Source organism: Hypanus sabinus, chromosome 3, assembly GCF_030144855.1.
Source record: "Hypanus sabinus isolate sHypSab1 chromosome 3, sHypSab1.hap1, whole genome shotgun sequence".
Taxonomy (NCBI): Eukaryota; Metazoa; Chordata; class Chondrichthyes; order Myliobatiformes; family Dasyatidae; genus Hypanus; species Hypanus sabinus.
This window is the reverse complement of record NC_082708.1, coordinates 92035260-92055126: the sequence shown is the minus strand read 5'-3', so window position 1 is coordinate 92055126 and position 19867 is coordinate 92035260. Positions and strand designations below refer to the sequence as shown.

General features: G+C 40.1%; 1 protein-coding gene across 2 annotated transcripts in view; it reads right to left on the bottom strand.

The window, feature by feature from the left end:
- The window catches only part of nectin3b (nectin cell adhesion molecule 3b), a 182309-nt gene extending 162750 nt beyond the window's left edge, over positions 1 to 19559 (bottom strand). Inside the window, exon 1 of one of the 2 annotated variants that reach the window (XM_059964779.1) lies at positions 19268 to 19559. In XM_059964779.1, the coding sequence (XP_059820762.1) occupies positions 19268 to 19325 (58 nt within the window). In that variant the 5' untranslated portion in view covers positions 19326 to 19559. The remainder of the gene's footprint in view (positions 1 to 19267) is intronic. The other variant, XM_059964780.1, reaches the window with a different exon arrangement.
- Between the last annotated feature and the right edge of the window lie 308 nt (positions 19560 to 19867).

Genomic DNA, 19867 nt, shown 5'->3' with positions numbered 1-19867 from the left:
TAATTTAAATGGTCTAAATACTATGTTTTACCATTATCTAAAATAATTGGAATAGTTGGATATCTGTTTGAGCAATTTATTACTCCACATGATTCATGGACAATCCAAACAGTCAAGGCCAAAATTAAAATTTGTCGAAGATGGAACAGGTGCTTGGCCCACATGTTGTGCCGAACTAATCTAATCTTTCTGCCTTTCAATCTATAACATGGAATAGGTCCCTCTGACCCTTCGAGCTCTGCAGCCCAGCCATCTCCAAATTTAATCTTAGCCCAACGACAATTTACAATGACCAACAGTACATCTTTAGACTGTGGGAGGAAATCCACATGGTCCTATACTCTGTGCAGTTGGTCTTTAAATAGCCTCCACAGGTCAGATGGGGACTTGTTTGAAAACAGCTGCTCTTAATCAACTCTCCCTAGCTCCTGCCTAATACTGTTGTAATTCGCCCTACCCACAAGGTTTATACTTATCCTAATGCAAGGCCTTCCATGGATCAGGGTTGACCATCCTAGCTGTCTACGTGATAAGCAAGCCAGTATACGAGAAAGGGTAGTACGATATGGAGTGTGAACAATTGCCAATGCAGCAGGCATGCAGCTGATGAATCTAAAGGAACTGCAGAGACCTATACAGTTTGGCACCAGTGGCATTGCAGGAGTTGCCAGTCAGGGTTGAACTCAAAAGCAGGACTGCCTCAGGAACTGCAGATCCAGATTTTTCCTCAGGGTTTACTTCCGCAGCCTCCCCTCTGAGTGGGTATAACCACAAGGCAGAGGAGTTTTCACACGATTTTTTCTTCTCCTAGATGAGCAGCCACTGACAGCCGACAAGCCTCATCTGCCTGAAGCTACTGGTTCTAAGTTTCCAGTAAACTGCCTTTGCCCCTTCTCCTGGCTTGATTCTTAAAGTCGTCATAACTGTTGGTCGGGGGGGAAGGGTAGGGGGGAAAATAGTAGGGATAAGCTCCTACTATCTAAAAATGCTCCCAATGGCGTGAGTCTCGAATAGCCTCTGACAACCAAGTCTTCATGCGTGGCTTAGTTAACTAAGCCCAGCAGAACTGATTCTACAAATTTCACTTAAACTTATAGAACCATAGAACATTACAGCACAGAACCAGGCCATTTGGCCCTTCTTGGCTGTGCCAAACCATTTTTCTGCCTAGTCCCACTGACCTGCACCTGGACCATATCCTGGACCATACACCTCTCATCCATGTACTTGTCCAAGTTTTTCTTAGTTATAAGAAATATTAAGATATAGTTATATCCATAACGATCTTTTCCCAGTGTTACAGAAATACATATATTGCAACAGTCTACCATCATTGAAGTAAAATGCTAACACAACTCAGTATTCCATAAGTTTACATATGTATCTTGTTTACATATGTCCCTTGTGGTCGAGATGGTTTATCTACATATTTGGTAATGAGATAAGAGGTACTTATACCAAGATACCAAGATACACTCCAAAAACAACTCCCTTCAATGCTCAATAGTAGCACAAGATTAAAATAGCACCTTGAATTCACAAGCACTTTGAACTCAATCATTACTTAAAATTATGATTAATGAACAGAATATGGGTTATTTTCAAATATAAAATTTTAAGGATGAAAAGGGCTATGTAGGAGGGAAGGGTTAGATTGATCATGGTGTAAGTGAAAATAAACGGGCTGAAGAGCCTTTACAGTGCTGTATTATGTTTCATCTCCTCAATGCTGCTGGAAGGCAACATGTGGTACCACGGCTTTTCAATTAAATCTCAGGCCAGATGTGCACAGCCAGGATTTGTGGAGGCAAGTACAGCGGATTTCAGTTAATTGGGCCATTGATCAATCAAGGCATCTGCCTATTTGGAACAACTCTTAAATAACAAAAACTAATGCAGGAAATAGCCAGGATTCCCTTCATTTATTTAGGACACTATGCCATTCAATTGGGGCAGGAGGCTGCTGCCAAACAATTACTAAGTAGCATCAGATGTATGAACTTGTGCGGTTGTCAGACACACCGTGCTTCGAGGGAAGTTTTTAAAATAGCATCAGTTGCATGTACTTCAAAATGCAGTCATTGTTGTCACTGATGGATGGCGAGAAATAAGCAGCAAGACAATTCAGAATTGTTTTCCTCAATGCAAGTATTTGCTCTGCTTCCTGATGAGCCAGGGCAACTAAGGGTATGGGGAGAAGGCACGGGAGTGGTGATGACTGGAAGAATTGGATCAGCTGATAATTGAGTGGTGGAGCAGACTCGATAGGTTGAATGACCTACTTCTGCTCCTGTATCTTACAGTCTTAATACACAAAAACTGGAAGAACTCAGCAGGCCAGGGAGCATCTATGGAAAAAGAGTAAACAGTCGATGGTTCAGGCCACGACCCTGACGGAGTCATAAAAAATTACAGCACAGAAACTGGCCTTTTGACCCATCTAGGCCATGCTGAAACATTTAAACTGTCTAGTCCCATTGACCTGCACCCAGATCTTAGCCTTTCATAGCTTTCCCACCCAAGTACCTATCCAAACTTCTCTTAAACATTGAAATCGAAATTGCATGCACCACTTACGCTGACAGCTTATTCCACATTCTCACAACCCGAGTGAAGTTTGCCCTCATGTTCCCCTTAAACAATTCATCATTCAACCTTAACCCATGAGCTCTACTTGTAGTCCCACACAAACTCAATGGAAAAAACCTGCCTTGCATTTATCCTATCTATATTTCTCATAGTTTTGTATACTTCTATCAAATCTCTCTTCAATCTTCAATGTTCTAAAGAATACAGTCCTAATCTATTCAATCTTTCCTTACAATTCAGGTTCTCCAGTCCCAACAACATCCTTGTAAATGCTTTTCTGTACTGTTTCAACCTTATTTACATCTTTCCAGTAGGTAGGTGACCAAAACTGCACACAATACTCCAAATTTGGCCTCACCAATGTCTCATACAACTTCAAAATAACAACCCATCTCCTGCACTCAATTCATTAATTTATGAAGGCCAACGCACCAACTGCTTTCTTTACAACCTCATCTGCTTGTGACACCACTTTCAAAGAATTATGAATCTATACTTCCAGATCCCTTTGTTCTACTATACTTCTCAGTACCATATCATTCGACATAGCCTACATGTCTGCATTAAATTCCACTGCCAGTTTTCAGCCCATTTGCTGATCCAGATTATCATCATCATTATCATCCAGATCATTGATACAGATGACAAACAATGGTCACAATACTGATCCCTGCAGCATCCCACTATTCATGTGCCTCCAGTCAGAGAGGCAACAATCTATTACCACTGTTACGGATTCAAGCAACAATAAATATATGAGTGAGGCAGGGGTTTGATAACAAAACATTTATTAAAAACTGAAAAACAAACCCCCCAAAAGTAAACAAATCACTAACGTAACTGGAAATCAGCTGCTGTGTGGCAGCTTAAACAGTTCTTAAAGCAATGAAGCTTAAACAGTTCTTAAAGTGATGTTGCAAAAACAGTTCTTCAAAGTAATTTTGCGAAAGTTCAAAATGCTTACAGTCCATTAAAGGGAGAGACTTTTTAAGATGATTTAAATTCTCTTTCACGTTGTCTTGTTGCAATTCCAAATCGAACTTTTCCCACGAGGGACTTAGAAAGATGAAGAATGAAACGGCTTAAAGGCACTGACCTTTCCTTTACAACACTGTACTCAGTCCTTTCTGCTATTCACAGGGATTAACACGAGCACAGTCAACGAATTCCTTCCGAATGAGGATCAAAACAAGGTCGAACCTGTTTCACCATCGAAATCGACTTTCCTCGATCTTTTGACTCCTGAACTCCGATCTTCACTCTCCACTGATTCTCAACTGGCAGTATTATAAAGAAACTGCTGGCAATGACCTTTTAAACTTTAGGCATTAGATAAAACTCCATCTTTCAACTAAACTGCGTCATAACATTAAATCACGCAGTGGCATGAAGTCAACATGGCAAATCCAGCCACGAACTGCCCCTCCTCACAGGAAGGGGTCCTCCTTTTATACCCTGTTAAAAAAAAACCTGTCACATGACCTCTACTGGCGGGAAAATGACATCACTCCACCATCACAAAACCATTACCTCAAGTCCAGTATAGCTTCAACACCTGTCACGTGACAAGGGTAACACTGTCACGGGTACGTAACACCACTCTCTGGCTTCTCCCTCAAAATTTACTACCTCATCTTGAATGCCAAGTAATTGAACACTTGTGACCAACCTCCCACATGGGACCTTGTCAAATGCCCTGAAGTCCACACGAACAATATCCACTGCCTTGCCAACATCAATTTTCCAGGTAACTTCCTTGAAAAATGGCACAAGATTGGTTAGACACAACCTACCACACATAAAGTCACGCTGACCGTTCTTTATTAGACCATGCTCATCCAAATACTCATATCTGGTACCTAAGAATACCTTCCAATAACTTTCCTACTACTAATGTCAGCCTATAATTTCCTGGTATATTTTTTTTTAGAGCCTTTCTTCAACAGCAGAACAACATTAGCTACCCTCCAGTCCTCCTGTACCTCACCTGTCACAAATTATGATTTAAATATCTCTGCTAGGGCCTCTGCAACTTTTGCACTTGCCTTTCCAAGGACTGGAGGGAACACTTCGTCAGGCGATTTATCCACCCAAATTTACATCAAGACAGCAAACACCTCCTTCTCTGTAATCTGCATCGGGCCCTTGGCCTCACTGTGGCTTTGCCTCACCTCTATAGACTCTGTACCTATAAATACAGATGCAAAAAGTCCATTTAAAATCTCCCCACATCTCTTTTGGCTCCACACGTAGATTACCATTCTGATCTTCCAGATGACCAATTTTATCTCTTGTAATACCTTTGCTCTTAACATATCTGCAGAATCCCTTGAGGTTTTCATTCGCCTTGTCTGCTAGGGCAACTGTATGTCTTTTAGCCCTCCTGACTTCTTTCTTAGGTGTTCTCTTGCATTTCTTAAACTCCACAACTACCAAACTTGTTCCTACCTGCTGTGCACCTCCTTTTTTTAAACTAGGGCCTCAATATCTCTCGAAAACCAATGTATCCTAGACACAATACCTATACATTTTATCCTGAGAGGCACAAACAAGCTTTGTACTCTTAAAATTTCACTTTTGAAATTGGTAAGTGAGAGTACCTACTTGCCAGATCCTTTCTGATGCTATCAAAATTGGTCTTTCTCCAATTTAGAATCCCAACCTGTGAACCAGACCCATCATTTTCCATAATTATCTTGAAACTCATGGCATTATGATCACTGTACACAAAATGTTCCTCTACAGAAACTTCTGTCACCTGTCCTGTTTCATTCCCTAACAGCAGATCAAGTATCACACACACACTCTCGCTGGGGCTTCTATGTATTGATTACATAAATTTTCCTGAACACTCTGACAAACCATCTCATCTATTCCTTTTACCTTACTGGAGTCCCAGTCAATATGTGGAAAGTTAAAATCACTTTACTATAGCAACATTGTTTCTTGCAAGAGTTTGTAATCTCCCTTTTAAATTGTAAATCTTTAAATCTCTAAACTTGTAAACCTCTAAATCTCACTATTGGGTGACTAGAGGACAGCAAACGTGGAGTTTTTATTCAAAAATAGCAGCAGAGATAATCACAGGCCAAAAAGCCTAATGTCAGTGATTGGGAAATTACTGGAAAAAAAATTGAGGGATAGGAAAGGGAAAAGGCTGATTAAAATTAATCAGCATGCCTTTGTTGGTGGGAGATCATTTTCTAACTAATTTGGTTGAATAAAAACAATGATTAGGGCTGTGCAGTTGATATACTCCACATGGAATTGACATGGATAAACATGAAAGGCTGACCCAACATTGGTTCAACATTCCCTCTAATCTTTTTTTTAAAAAAACAGCTGCATGGACCAACCATTACCCTCAGCAGGAATTTTTTATAGGGCTGAACACTTCACAGCACTTAAATGTATTTTTTTGAAATTAGCACACCAAACACAAACCACAACTCACAACACAAATAAACAACATCCGGCAGTCAAAACAACTGACAGGCAAAAATAAATGTTTTGACTAGATGGTTTTGACAATCTGTCGGCTGGTGGTCTATTAACAATGAGTTACTGACTTCCATTCTGTTTTTATTGTTACAATTTGTAACAGTGTTGCAGCTTGAAACACTGACAATGTAAATATGATGAGGCTTTAAAACATTTCAAAGTTAAGATTGTGGTACATTTATTATTTAGAAGATGTAAGGATTAATAAAATTACAGAGCATTTCACAATTATATTAGCACAGATTTTAAAATTATATTAGCATTATATAAAAGAAACTTCCAGCTGTGCGGCAACAATGGCTGTGTGCAAGAGCGTTTCAGTTACTGCACGGCCATACAGTTTAGAGGGAATAGTGCATGGGATGCTAAGGAAAGATGGATCCAGAGCTGGCATGTTAATTGGAGAAAGAAATAATGGTGTAGAGCTGCTTTTGTAATCACCAGTCCTGGTGTTTTTTACAGTGCTTTTTTTAAAACTGTATGTACAAACTTAAAATGAATATACAAAGTTTGATTTGTTCACAAAGGACACAAAAGTGATGATGGTATTGACATTGAGCAGGATAATCTTAGATTGCATGTTGATCCTAACTAGCTTTTAAGTCAAGTGCTACAACATCAGGTGTAATTTAGTCCAGATAACTGGTAATGCTTTTTCATAAGTGTTAAGGATTGACGTGTATTATGCATGGTAGGGCTTTAGGAAGTACTGACAAACAGTAGGAACATGGTTTATAAATCTATGGGTCTCTAAAGTGACAGCAGAAATAGATAAAGTGATGAAGAAAGCAAATGAGGTGCTGGCCTTCATCAGCCAGGACAAAGAAATCAAGTACAACTTTATAAAACTTTGGTTAGATCACAGCTAGAGCACTGTGTGAATTTTTGGCCACTATGCTATACGAAGGTTGTAATATCACTGGAGAGCGTAACAATGAAAGTTACAATGCTATTGCTTGGGACTGAATGCTCCAGTCACAAGGAGAGATGGGGTAGGTGGGTTTGCTTCCCTTGGTTGTCGCAGCAGTGTCTGAGGTGTGGGTGGGGCATGATAGAGACTTGCAAAGTTATGAGCAGCATTAAAAGGTAGACATTGAGAAACTTTTCCCTATAAAGAGCATAAATTTAAGGTAAAGGTAATAAGAGATGTAGAGGGTTCCTCCCCACCCACCCCCCACCACCACCACCAAAAGACAAATGCAAGCTGAAACATACTGCCCAAGAACTTGGGAAGGCATGTAACAACTTTTAAGTATCTTAATAAGCACTTAAACGTGGATCAAAGGGCCCTTTCCTTTACTCTAGGTCTATGTTATTATCACAAAACTCCTCCTGTTTTAATAAAAATAATTTCAACTATAGAAATATTACAAATGAGAAACTAGAACAAGGGACAGGACACCACAGGAACAGGCCCTTTGGTCTGTGATGCAGTGCCAAACTAATTAAGCTAATGATGTCTAACTGAACTAATCCATTCTGCCATTCAACATTCGAAGTAAATTATCAAAGTACATACTACCCAGAGGTTCATTTTCTTGCAGGAATTCACAGCAAATACAAAGATACAATAGAACAAATGCAAAACCGACACAGCAAAGACAACAAACTGCACAAATATAAAAGAAGAGTACCCAGGAGCATCCTCAATGATTTATACAACCGCGATATAATGTCCCAACTTCAATACTCAATGCACTGACTGATGAGGCCAGCATGCCAAATGCCTTTTTCACCAGCCTGTCTACCATTTTTAGACTATCCATCAGCTTGCACTAAGTCACTCTGTTCCATTATACCCAGCAAAGCCTTTTACTGGTTTGACTTTCAAAATATACCAGCTCACATTCACCTACATTGAAATCCAGTTGGATCCTAAATGATCTGGATCCCCTGCAATCGATGATAATCTTTCCTATTAACATCTCCTAATTTCATGTCATCCATATATTTACTGATTACGCCTCATAATGTGGATGTGAATGCATGTATATAAACAAGGAACAACAGGGATCACAACACTTATCTGTGGCAAACCACAAGTTGCCAGCCTCCAATTCCAGAAACAACCTTCATCCAGCATCCTCAGGTTTCTACCTCTTAACTAATTTTGAAAACCACTGAACGAGCTCTCCCTGGATTCCATGAAACCCAACTCTCCTGATCAGCCTACCATGCAGAAGCTTACAGGCCTTGCTAAAATTCAAACAAAAAATATGCACAGCGCTACCCTGATCTACCCTTTTGTTACCTCTTCAAAGAACTTAAAAGCACAGACCCAAGCTGAAGCCTGATCAGACTTTATCCAAACCCACAGTACACTCTATCCTCGTTATATATGGGGGATACGTTCCTCGCAGTTGGCATATAATGTGAATAATTATTTAAGTGGAGAAAGTAGGGATGCATTCCAGAGGGCTTCCTAAATATGCTTTATCTGTAATTTATTCACATTTTCATACCAATACGACACAAAAGAAATACCACAAGGCAACATTCGTATTATATTTCATCAATTTAAGGTAATATTCAATGTAATAAATCATAGAAAGTTAACATACTAGGGTGTACAGTACTCACCAACAGTTGCAGGTGTGTTTGCTCTGGGAGATGAGTGATTGTTGTGGTGTTGGGCAGCTTTACATGGATAAGGTGGATGGTTGTGTCGGGATCATATCAAGCACAGCAAGGGGTGAAGGAAGACTGATAGAACTCTTAGAACTGCCAGCAGCAAGTGGTGACACCGGTTTGAAGAAAGTGGTAAGGGTTGTTTGCTTGGCAGCATTTTGTTTTTCAGCATAAATTTGCTTGTAGGGAAGAAGGGCTGACAGCAGGAAATGACTAAAATGCTGACTCCGTTCTAAACTTGGGTCTATGTCCATCGTCATTTGTGCCAAGTGTTCCGACTTCCACCATTCCCTCACCGTTGGTAAACTCCCAGGATTTTCAAAATCGTCTGTTGCATCTCAGAGTTAGTTTGCCATATAAAAAAATACGCCTTGAATGTGGATCACACCTTGGTTGAGTGGTTGAATCAGCGATGTTGTGTTAGGCGGCAGGAAACGCACTTTTAGGATTAATGCTGTCCAAGTGTTTAAAGGCAAGATTCTGTTCCCAGCAGTAGCGTCCCAGAGCTGTGTTACCTTCACCTGATGCCACACTGTTTATAATTTTCAACTTTTTTCTAGTGTTAAAGCGGTTCTCTGCCGCTTGGCTGCTGGCCCAGGACATGACATCGGACGCTTAGGAGGCATAGTTAAATATTTCAAGCACAAAATCACTGCACCATAGGTAAAACCAACAAAAGTTTAGGAGTGCAAGATCGCACAGCCACACCTTGCCAAAACCAATGCAAGACTGGCATAAGTCAGATTGTGAAGCGCGCGCACCTGACTTGTATTGGCGGGAAAGCAGTGCTCCTCGCATAACTGTGAGTTTTGGATGCATATAAGGAGACATTGGTAGAAATAGGTTCCTCGCATAGCTGTGAATATCTGCATTGTCTGAAGACACATAACGAGGATGGGGTGTATTCCCTCCAGCAACTTCCCTACCACTAATGCAACATGACAAACCTTTAACTAACTCATTAGCAATGCTTCTTAACCAACAGACATTAGCCACCTTCCTGTCTTCAGAATTTCACTATTGGCTAATGATGAAACAAATATCTCCAAAACAGCCTCCACAATTCTCTAGCCTCCAACATAGTTCAAGGATGCACTAAGGCAGGATCTGCAGATTTAGCCACCTAAATGTCAAAGTCAAGTTTATTGACATAGATGTATACACAATTGCAAGAAAAGCATCACAGAATTTCAGGGACAAAGCATCATGTCAGCAGCATTCACAAGGAAAAACAAATTAATCACAAATTATACCCAATTTTCACAAGAAATAATGCAAGTAGAACAAAAACAAAGTTATTTTTTGTGCATAGTGTTGCTGAACAGCAATTAAATGGTACAAGGGAAGTAAATGTTCTTGAATCTAGTGGTGTGAGTGTTTAGACTTAAGTACTGCCTACTTGCTGGTAACTCAAAAGAATGGCATGGCCTGGATGTTGGGGATCTTTGATAATGGATGCTGCCTTATTGCAGCAGCACTTCTGTAGATTCTAATGATGGTGGAAAGATACCGTATGAGCCCATGATGTATAGGACACAGTACACTACTTTCTGTAGCTTCAGAGGTTCCTGTGCATTTGAATTGCCATACCAAATCATAATGCAACAAATCAGGTTACTTTGAAGTTTGTTAGAATATTCGGTGACTAGCCAATCTACCCAAGTAAAAAAAACTCTGGCACACATTCCTTATGATTGGAATTATTTGCTGGGCCCCACAGTTCACCCCCAATGCCGACTGGCGTATTTGTACTCTGATGTTTAAGCTGAGTGGCCACTAGACTGGAGAAACTGAAGCTTTGGCTCATATCGGTTGACGATCTGTTGAGGCAGTAGTCAAACTGGAATGTATCCTGGTCATCTCAGAGGCAAGAGTTGATTCACACCATAACCAACCTCTCAAAGTACTTCATTATGTGTGATATACGGTTGCAATTACCTCCTTCCCGGTAGTATCAATGCTCTCCAAAACATCTCCACTAGTTTCCCTTATCTCTTATTAACTTTGAATTCCCCCCCCCCCCCAAGTGAAATTGTGTTGCCTTTATGGCAGTTATTTAGTTTATAATATTTTCACTTAGTAATTTGTTTGTTAGCATTCTAGTTAAAGTTAGGATTGTTTAAAGTAAATTCATTGTGAGATATCGCGGCATGCGATGACGTCACATCCGGTTTCACTGCGTCCTGTGGGAAAATATCGGTTTGAGAAACGGGAAGGTGGGGGTCAAGATATGTGCGAGCGCAAGAGCCAGCAAAGTTTTCTCTCTACGCACTAGGAACATTGTGAAGGCAACGCTGTAAGTCATGAGTTAATCGATATGTTGAATTAAAATGTTAACGCCGATCCTGTTAAAAGTAACGACGGTCGATAAGGTTTATGTTTTCGTTAGTTAACGAGTTGTGGATAGTTTGTGTTGAAGTGTATTTAAAGCAATCAATGGCGTAGGTAGATTCTGACTGTATGCTGCACTTTAATGTAATGTAGTTGTTGTAGTTTTACTCTTGCAAGTATTTACGATGTAAATGTAATATCAAGAAGGAAACAAATGCTGTACAAATCTTGTATTGTTTTATCAATAGTTTTCACCATACGTTAATGTGGAAGAGTGAACAGTAAATGGTTAATCTTACTGTGATCCTGTCGTCATTGACAAAGGTTTAATTCGGTGCTTAGTTCGGCGTTCCGTTACACCCGAGCGAGAACACTACAGAAATCCAAGTTAGTTAAAAATTCCACCCATCTCATGTGGCTAAAGGGATTGGTGGCTCTATAAACCTCTAAGACCTCCTCTCTCCATTGACACGCTTTTACTCTCAATATTGCTAGAGAACCTCTCAACCTTGATATTACACTCTTAAAAGCCTCCAATTTCCCATTCAAACCTTTCCTTTCAAAGAGGCTCTGTTAAATTTTACCCAACACCCCCAAAATTAGCTCTGCTCTAGTTTAGGTCCCTAATCTGTTGGCCTCTCCTATCCATTTACATCACTGTCTTAAAACTATCCCTAGAGCCAAAGAACTCTCTAACTGCCACTTTAGAAACGTGCCCTGCTTTATTCCTCAAGAGGTCCAGTATTGCACCATTCCATGTAGGACTCATGATTCAGGAAACTTACCAGGATACATTTCACCCTGCCCAGTCCCTAAGATATTGTGTAGCTTAGGTAATACCAGGGAAATTAAAATCTTCCACTAAAACACATATTATTTTCACAACACTGAGCACCTGTTCAAGTTCCCACTAATAGCTGATGTATAATACAGCCCCACTAGAATGATCCTCTTGTTTCTAAGTTCACACATATTACCTCACTGACCCTGTAAAAAAATATCAATTACATCTCCCATCCACAACATTCTCTCTTCTAGCTCATTATATACTGCAGAAAATAAAGATTTACCACCAGGTCTCTATCCGATTGACATGTGACTACTAAATGGTCCCTAAACATGATAAGATGAACTCCTGACCTCACAATCTACCTCATAATGGCTTTGCACCTTATTGTCTGCCTGAACTGTTCTTTCTTGGTAACTCCATTCTGCATTTTGTTATTATTTTCCCTTCTACCACTATATCTCAGAACATGACGATAATTAACCAATTTACTAATTCAGTGGACAATCCCCAAAGAATGTTGCCACTAAGCATAATATACGAGATGTGCTAGGAAGTTTGTGAACCCTGTAGAACTTGCTCTATTTCGACATAAATATGGCCTAAAGTGTGATCAGATCACCACCTAAGTCCTAAAACTGGATAAAGAGAACATAATTAAATAAATATCACAAAAAAACATTATACTTGTTAATTAATTAATTTATTTATTTATTGAGAAAAATGGTCCAACATTACATATATTTGTTGGAAAAAATGTGAACCTCTGGCATAATACCTTCTACAAAAGTTATTTGGGGTCAGGTGTTCCAATCAATGAGATGAGATTGGAGGTGTGGGTTGTAGAGGTGTCCTAATCTATAAAAAAACACACAAAGTCAGGTTACCGACAGAGCCTGATCTTCTCAAGAAAGACCTGTTTATGTGCACCATGCCCCAATCAAAACAACTTTCCGAGGACATTAGAAGAAGAACTGTAGAAATGCATGAAGCTGGAAAAAGCTACAAGAGCATTGCTAGGCCTGAGTTCATCAGTCCACAGTAACAGAAATTGCCTTCAAATGGAAGAAATTCAGTACTATTGACACTCTCCTTCTTAGGAGTGGGCATCCTGCAAAGATCACACTCAGAACACAACATGCAAGGCTGAAGGAGGTGAAAAAGAACCCAAGTGCGTGGAATGGGCTGCCAGCAACGGTGGTGGAAGCAGATACGATAGGGTCTTTTAAGAGACTTTTGGATAGGTACATGGAGCTTAAAAAAATAGAGGGCTACGGGTAAGCCTAGTAATTTCTAAGGTAGCGGCATGTTCAGCACAACTTTGTGGGCTGTAGGGTCTATATTGTGCTGTAGGCTTTCTATGTTCTATGTAACAGCAACAAACATGTAGAAATCTCTAGAACTTGCTAAAGTCTCTGTTCACGTGTCCACTATTATAAACACTTTACAAGAATAATGTTCATCGAAGGACACCACAGAGGAAACCACTGCTCTCAAAAAAACATTGCTGCATGTCTCAACTTCTGAGACCATGTTCTGTGGACAGATGAGACAAAAGTTGAACTTTTGACAGAAATCCACATTGCTATGTTTGGAGGGAAAAGGGCACTGCATACCAACACCAAAATCTCATCCCAATTGTGAAGCATGGTAGAAGGAGCATCATGGTTTGGGGCTGCTTTGCTGCCTCAGGGCTTGGACAGCTTGCAATTAAGGGAACAATGAATTCAAAATTGTATTACGACATTTTACAGGAGAATGTCAGGGTAGCAGTTTATCACCTGAAGCTTATTAGAAACTGGATAATGTAACAAGACAATGATCCGAAAGACAAGAGTAAATCAACACAGAATGGTTCAAAAAGAAGAAAATTTGTGTTTTGGAATGGACAAGTCGAAGTCCTGACCTTAATCCTGTAGAAATGTTATGGAAGCAGTTCATGCAAGGAACAACCAACAACCCAGAATTGAAGCATTTTTGTAAGGAGGAATGGCCTGAAGATCCTCCAAGCTCATGTTCAGTACTGATCAACAGTTACCAGAATTGTTTGGTTGAAGTTATTGCCGTACAAAGGGGTCACACCAGTTACTGAAAACAAAGATTCATACTTCTTCCAACAAATACATGTAATATTGGACAATTTATCTCAATAAATAAATGAACAAGAATAATATTTTGTATTATTTATTTAATAGAGTTCTCTTTATCTAGTTTTAGTACTTGGGTGAAGATCTGGTCACATTTAGGTCATATTTATGCAGAAATAGAGAAAATTCTACAGGGTTCACAAACCTAGTATCACTACAGCATCTGTACCCGACTTACCAGTCCTGTCTTTCTCGCAACCATGTTTCTGTTACAAATATAACATCCCAATCCCCAGAGCCACTCCACGTCCAGAGCGGGTCTACCTTACCTGTTGAGCATTGTGCATTCAGATAAATGCAGTTCAACTGAGTATTCCTTTCCCTCCCAACTATCCTGATTACTAACTTGCTCTCACTGGCTAATTCTTTAATCCCATGACTTACTCCTACTAAGAGTCCCAAACCCTGCAGACTGAAGTAAGTTGCAGAAAATTGTAAAATTAGTCATCTCTATCATCTAGCCTCTGTAATATCAAAAACCTCTTCAAGAAGTGTGCCTCAGGAAGGCAGCATCTCACCACCCAGGACAGCCCCTCTTCTCATTGTTACCATCAGGAAGGAGATACAGAAGCCTGAAGGCACACACTTATTAATTCAGGAACAGCTTCATTCCCTCTGCTAACTGATTTCTAAATGGACATTGAACCCATGAACGCAGCCTCACTGTTTTTTTCTATTTCTGGCTTTGCACTACTTAGTTTAACTTAACTATTTAACATACATATATTTGCTGCAATTCAGATTTTTTTAATATACTGATCATGTATTGCATTGTCCTGCTGCTGCAAAGTTAACAAATTTCATGACATATGCCAGTGATAGTAAACCAGATTCTGATTCTAGTTCAAAATCCCCCATGTAGCATTACCAAATTTTCCTACAAGGTAATTGGTCCCTCTCTAGCTCAAGGGTAAGCCATCCTTGTACAGGTCACCCCTACCTCCAGAGATCCCAACAATCCAGAACCTAAATACCCATACCCTAAACCAGCTCTTCAGCCACATACTCATCTAGCTTATCTTTCGATTTCTAATGTCACTAGCACATGACACCAGAAGTAATCAAATATCGCCACCCTTGAGGCCTGATAAGGCCAGGCGACAACTCTCAGACACCACCTTTTACTTACTTCTTGAACAGGACCCCACTAAGCCACTGTCACCTGCACCTTATGAACTCTGGGGATCTTCCATCCACCACCACCACCAACCTCCTCAGAGTTAAAAGTTCCACTTTGCATTTCTACCCCCTTCCAAAGATCTATAAACCTAACTGTCCACGTAGACCCATTGTTTCTGCTCCACCGAACTTGTATATGGATACCTCTACCTTGTTTTATCTCCCCTGGTTTTGTCCCTTCCTACCTACATCCATGAAATGCTTTTGATCTTTTCAATGACTTCAAGTTCCCTAGCCCTGGTCATCTCATTTTCACTATGGATTTCCAGACTCTATACACTTCCATACCCCATCAGAAAGGCCTCAAAGTCCTCCTTACTCCCAGAACTATGTAAACTTTGATGGTTCACAGCTCTATCTTAAATGACGTTAATCTACAGATAAGCCACCATAGATCTCTACAGCTAAGCATCTTGCTCCTGCCTTCCAAAATATTTCCACCATCTCCATAGTAGAAATTGTTCTCCACTGGGCAAATAAACTCAAATCAAGCTCCTCTATAGAACAAAGCAACCTACTTTATTGCCATATGATCCATCCGGTCCCATCAATAAAATGCTTCTCAGTAACTCACCCTCCAACAAACTCTATTTAAAGCTAGCATAAGGTAACAGCACTGACTGAATTCCAATCGCACATACATCATCTCTACATGAACTGCTTTGCTGTTGTTTCGTAATTACTCAGCTAAAACAATGGCACTTTTAAAGTATGCCAGCATAAAAACTGCAGCAATTAAAGATTCTCATAAGAAAATAAGGAAATTAAATCTTGACCTTGTCAGCACAGCCTTGATCATGAGAAAATACAACTACATTTAAAGTGCAAACTTGAAATATTATAACTAGATCAATAAAATCCTCAGAGTTGAAGCATCACAATGGGATAGATTGCATAGCTCAAATATTTTAAGTCTTCTGCATGCAAGCGATCCTTACAGCTGTTTGTTCAGAACAACTGTCCAAACAACCTGTCAGTAACAATCAATCCAAAAATCACCAACAGGTGTATGAAAAAAATCACCACCAACCTGTCGAATGGGCTAAAGTAACGTGGCAGAGCGGCAACATTCACAACTATACAAAATAGGAATATTATGCACTGTTATACCCAGTGCCTTGAAAAACTATTCAGCCGCCAGCCCTTTGTTCACATCAATGAGTATTACAACCTAGGATTTTGGATCAATTTATGATCAAAGACTTTCTATTTATGAATTACATGCTCATTCCCCCCCCCCACCCACACACACACAGAACCCCAAAAAAAGTAAAATTGTAAAGGATGAAAATCTAAAAATTCAAAAACTGAAATGTCAGCAGTTCAAAAGTATTCATTCCTTTTTGTTCAGTACTTAGTTGAATGACTTCTTGCAGCTATTACAGTATTTTTGGATAAGTCTCTATTAGCTTTGCACAACATGATGGAGCACAATTCACCCATTCCTCCTTGCAGCAAGTTACAAACTACAAAGAATTTGAAGGTACTAACAAATGTCTTCAATGGTACAATGAAAATGTGGTGGGCGCAACTGTCAAAAGCTCTGTACTGGTGGTGGAGTCCGATTGGAGCCTGCTGAAGTTATGGAGAAAAGCAGTCCATCAGCTACACTAGGTGTCTGCACTGTTCATACAGAATGAATTCCTTTGTCAAAAGAACTATCAGGAATTTATACAGTTTTATAGTACAATAGCAATGGAGAGATTCTATATATTCTGCATGGAAGTCGGTCACCAGTGGAGTACCTCAGGGCCCTTACTCTTCGTGATTTTTATAAATGACCAGGATGAGGAAGTGGAGGGATGGGTTAGTAAGTTTGCTGATGACACGAAGGTTGGAGGTGTTGTGGATAATGTGGAGGTCTGTCAGAGGTTATAGTGGGACATTGATAGGATGCAAAACTGGTCTGAGAAGTAGCAGATGGAGTTCAACCCAGGTAAGTGTGAAGTGGTTCATTTTGGTAGGTCAAATATGATGGCAGAATATAGTATAAATGGTAAGACTCTTGGCAGTGTGGAGGATCAGAGGGATCTTGGGGTCCTAGTCCATAGAACACCCAAAGCAGCTGTGCAGGTTGACTCCATGGTTAAGAAGGCATTGGCCTTCATCAATCATGGAATTTAATTTAGGAGCCAAGAGGAATTGTTGCAGCTATACAAGACCCTGGTCAGACCCCACTTGGAGTACTGTGCTCAGTTCTGGTCGCCTCACTACAGGAAGGATGTGGAAGCCATAGAAAGGGTGCAGAGGAGACTTACAAGGATGTTGCCTGGATTGGGGAGCACGACTTATGAGAATAGGTTAAGTGAACTCGTCTATTTCTCCTTGGAGCGACAGAGGATGAGAGGTGACCTGATAGAGGTGTATAAGATGAGAGGAATTGATCGTGTGGATAGTCAGAGGCTATCCTAGGGCTGAAATAGTTGCCACAAGAGGACACAGGCTTAAGGTGCTGGGGAGTAGGTACAGAGGAGATGTCAGGGGTAAGTTTTTCACGCTGAGAGTGGTGAGTGTGTGGAATGGGCTGCCAGTAACGGTGCTGGAGGTGGATACAATAGGGTCTTTTAAGAGGCTTTTAGATAGGTACATGGAGCTTAGTAAAATAGAGGGCTATAGGTAAGCCTAGTAATTTCTAAGGTAGGGACATGTTCGGCACAACTTTGTGAGCCAAAGGGCCTATATTGTGTTGTAGGTTTTCTATGTTTCTGCTGTAGTAGTATTGGTAGTATTCTAATTTATTCTATATCTTATTAAATACATAATTTGGTACTCATTGAAACAGTAGTTTGTTCCTTTTGCACTTTTAACTTATTTCCATAAAACTTCGGAATTGGGGCAGCCATTTAATTGGGCCAAAATGTACTGGTCCTGAAGTGTCCCAATTACTGGAATCCACTGTATAAAATATGACAAGTCATATCTTGGTTTTTATTTAACCCCCTGTTCCTGGATAGTTAGCTGAATAAAAGTCACCAACAGTGCTTTTCATCCTCATATATAAAATATGGTGTCTCTTTATTAAAAATCAGCCACATTTCCAAACAGATTTAGAAAGGATATGAATACTTTCATGCACTAATTACATATTAAACACAAATAGGGCAAAAGAAGAAATATGAGGGCCTTTTCAAATAAACTTAAACCAATCCAGTTCATGTTGTACTACAGGCAGTTGCTCACTTATGCACTTTAATCAAATAAAAAAGATCAAACAGGACTATATACACTGAGTAAACAAGTAAATTTGATTTCAACATATACCCATTGTCCCAATACTGAATCTTATCTTTATCTTTGCTCATTAAAAGGAAGTCTCCATCCTGAACTTTGTACAAATCTGTTCATTATAAAATTGAAACTTCACATACAATGTAATGAAAATCGTTCTTGCTAATGGCAAAGAAACTCAAATTACTTCAGATGTTATATTTATATATCTATGCTAAAAGAACATTCTGCTAAATAGTTAGATATTCAGCTATATATACATATCTCCTCATTTTTATGGTCAGTGTTGTCAGAAACACTCATCTATACTGCCATTAGGCAGATTTTATGTACGCCAAAATAACACATACATTAAATAAGTAAAGGGATTGTTTGCGAGTTTCCTGGGGTGTGCTTCATTCCAGATTTAGTTGCCTAGTAATTGACAAGCGGTTACCTTTCTTTAACAAGGAAAAGTGGTCACATGACACTGGGCTGGGCTGGGTTCAATTACCTGTTTTCCCCAACCCCCAGCCTCACGAAGACAATCAACCCCTAAAACAGATAAAGCACCAACGTCTCAAAACTCCACAAATCTTTCTTCACGCTCATCTTTAAAAGTTAGTTGTTCGAAATTTAACAACTACAATTGGCATTCTTGTGTGAACCGATTTCAACTAACCGTGAACCAAATTGCGTCGGGGGTAAAAGTTGAAGGATTTTTTTTTAACTTGATTCCAGAAACACAGACTTTCAACGCTTGGGAGAAATCTCCGACAAACTTCTACTTACGAGTTCGACAGCCAGAGATAACGAGCGAAAAAAGCAATCGATAAACGAAACAAGGAAGCGTACAAATAATTCTTTTTAAAGCATAACGACCCCAATGTGTCCTTACCCGACACCAAGACTAGCATCCACAGCAATAACGGTGCCGGAGCCTCGCTCCCCGCCATCTTTGACCACTGAGCTCGCTGAGCAATGAGGCAGCGCGAGAACGGGAGGACCGGAGCCGGAGCCGGAACCGGACTGGACTGGAGCCGGAGCCGGAGCCGGGACTGGACTCCACTGGACTGGGGTCCGGCGCCGCTGCCTCCGTGCCCTAGCCTGCTGCAACAGGGCGGCGAGGGGAGGTGCTAGCAACACCACTCCACAAACGGATACACCCACCTACGCCACAGTCTCGGGAACGCCGGGTTAATTCTTTGCTCCCACTGTCCAGGTCATCTTTAGTACATTTTGTTAATTCATGTGCGGCTGATGTTCAAGTTGCGATCAAGATACAAATTGTTCCTCCCATAACCGCTCCCCGTACACATTAATTAAAGGAACCAGTTCTGCGAGGTCATCACTAAAAGATGCCCTTATTCGGAATGACAAAATTAAAGTCAACCTTAAAAGTACACCATTTTAAAAGGATTGGTGATTTTTTTCAGCAATTGCATTCACTCTTTGTCAAAGTAACATCTTGTGAATATCTTATATATTGTATACAGTT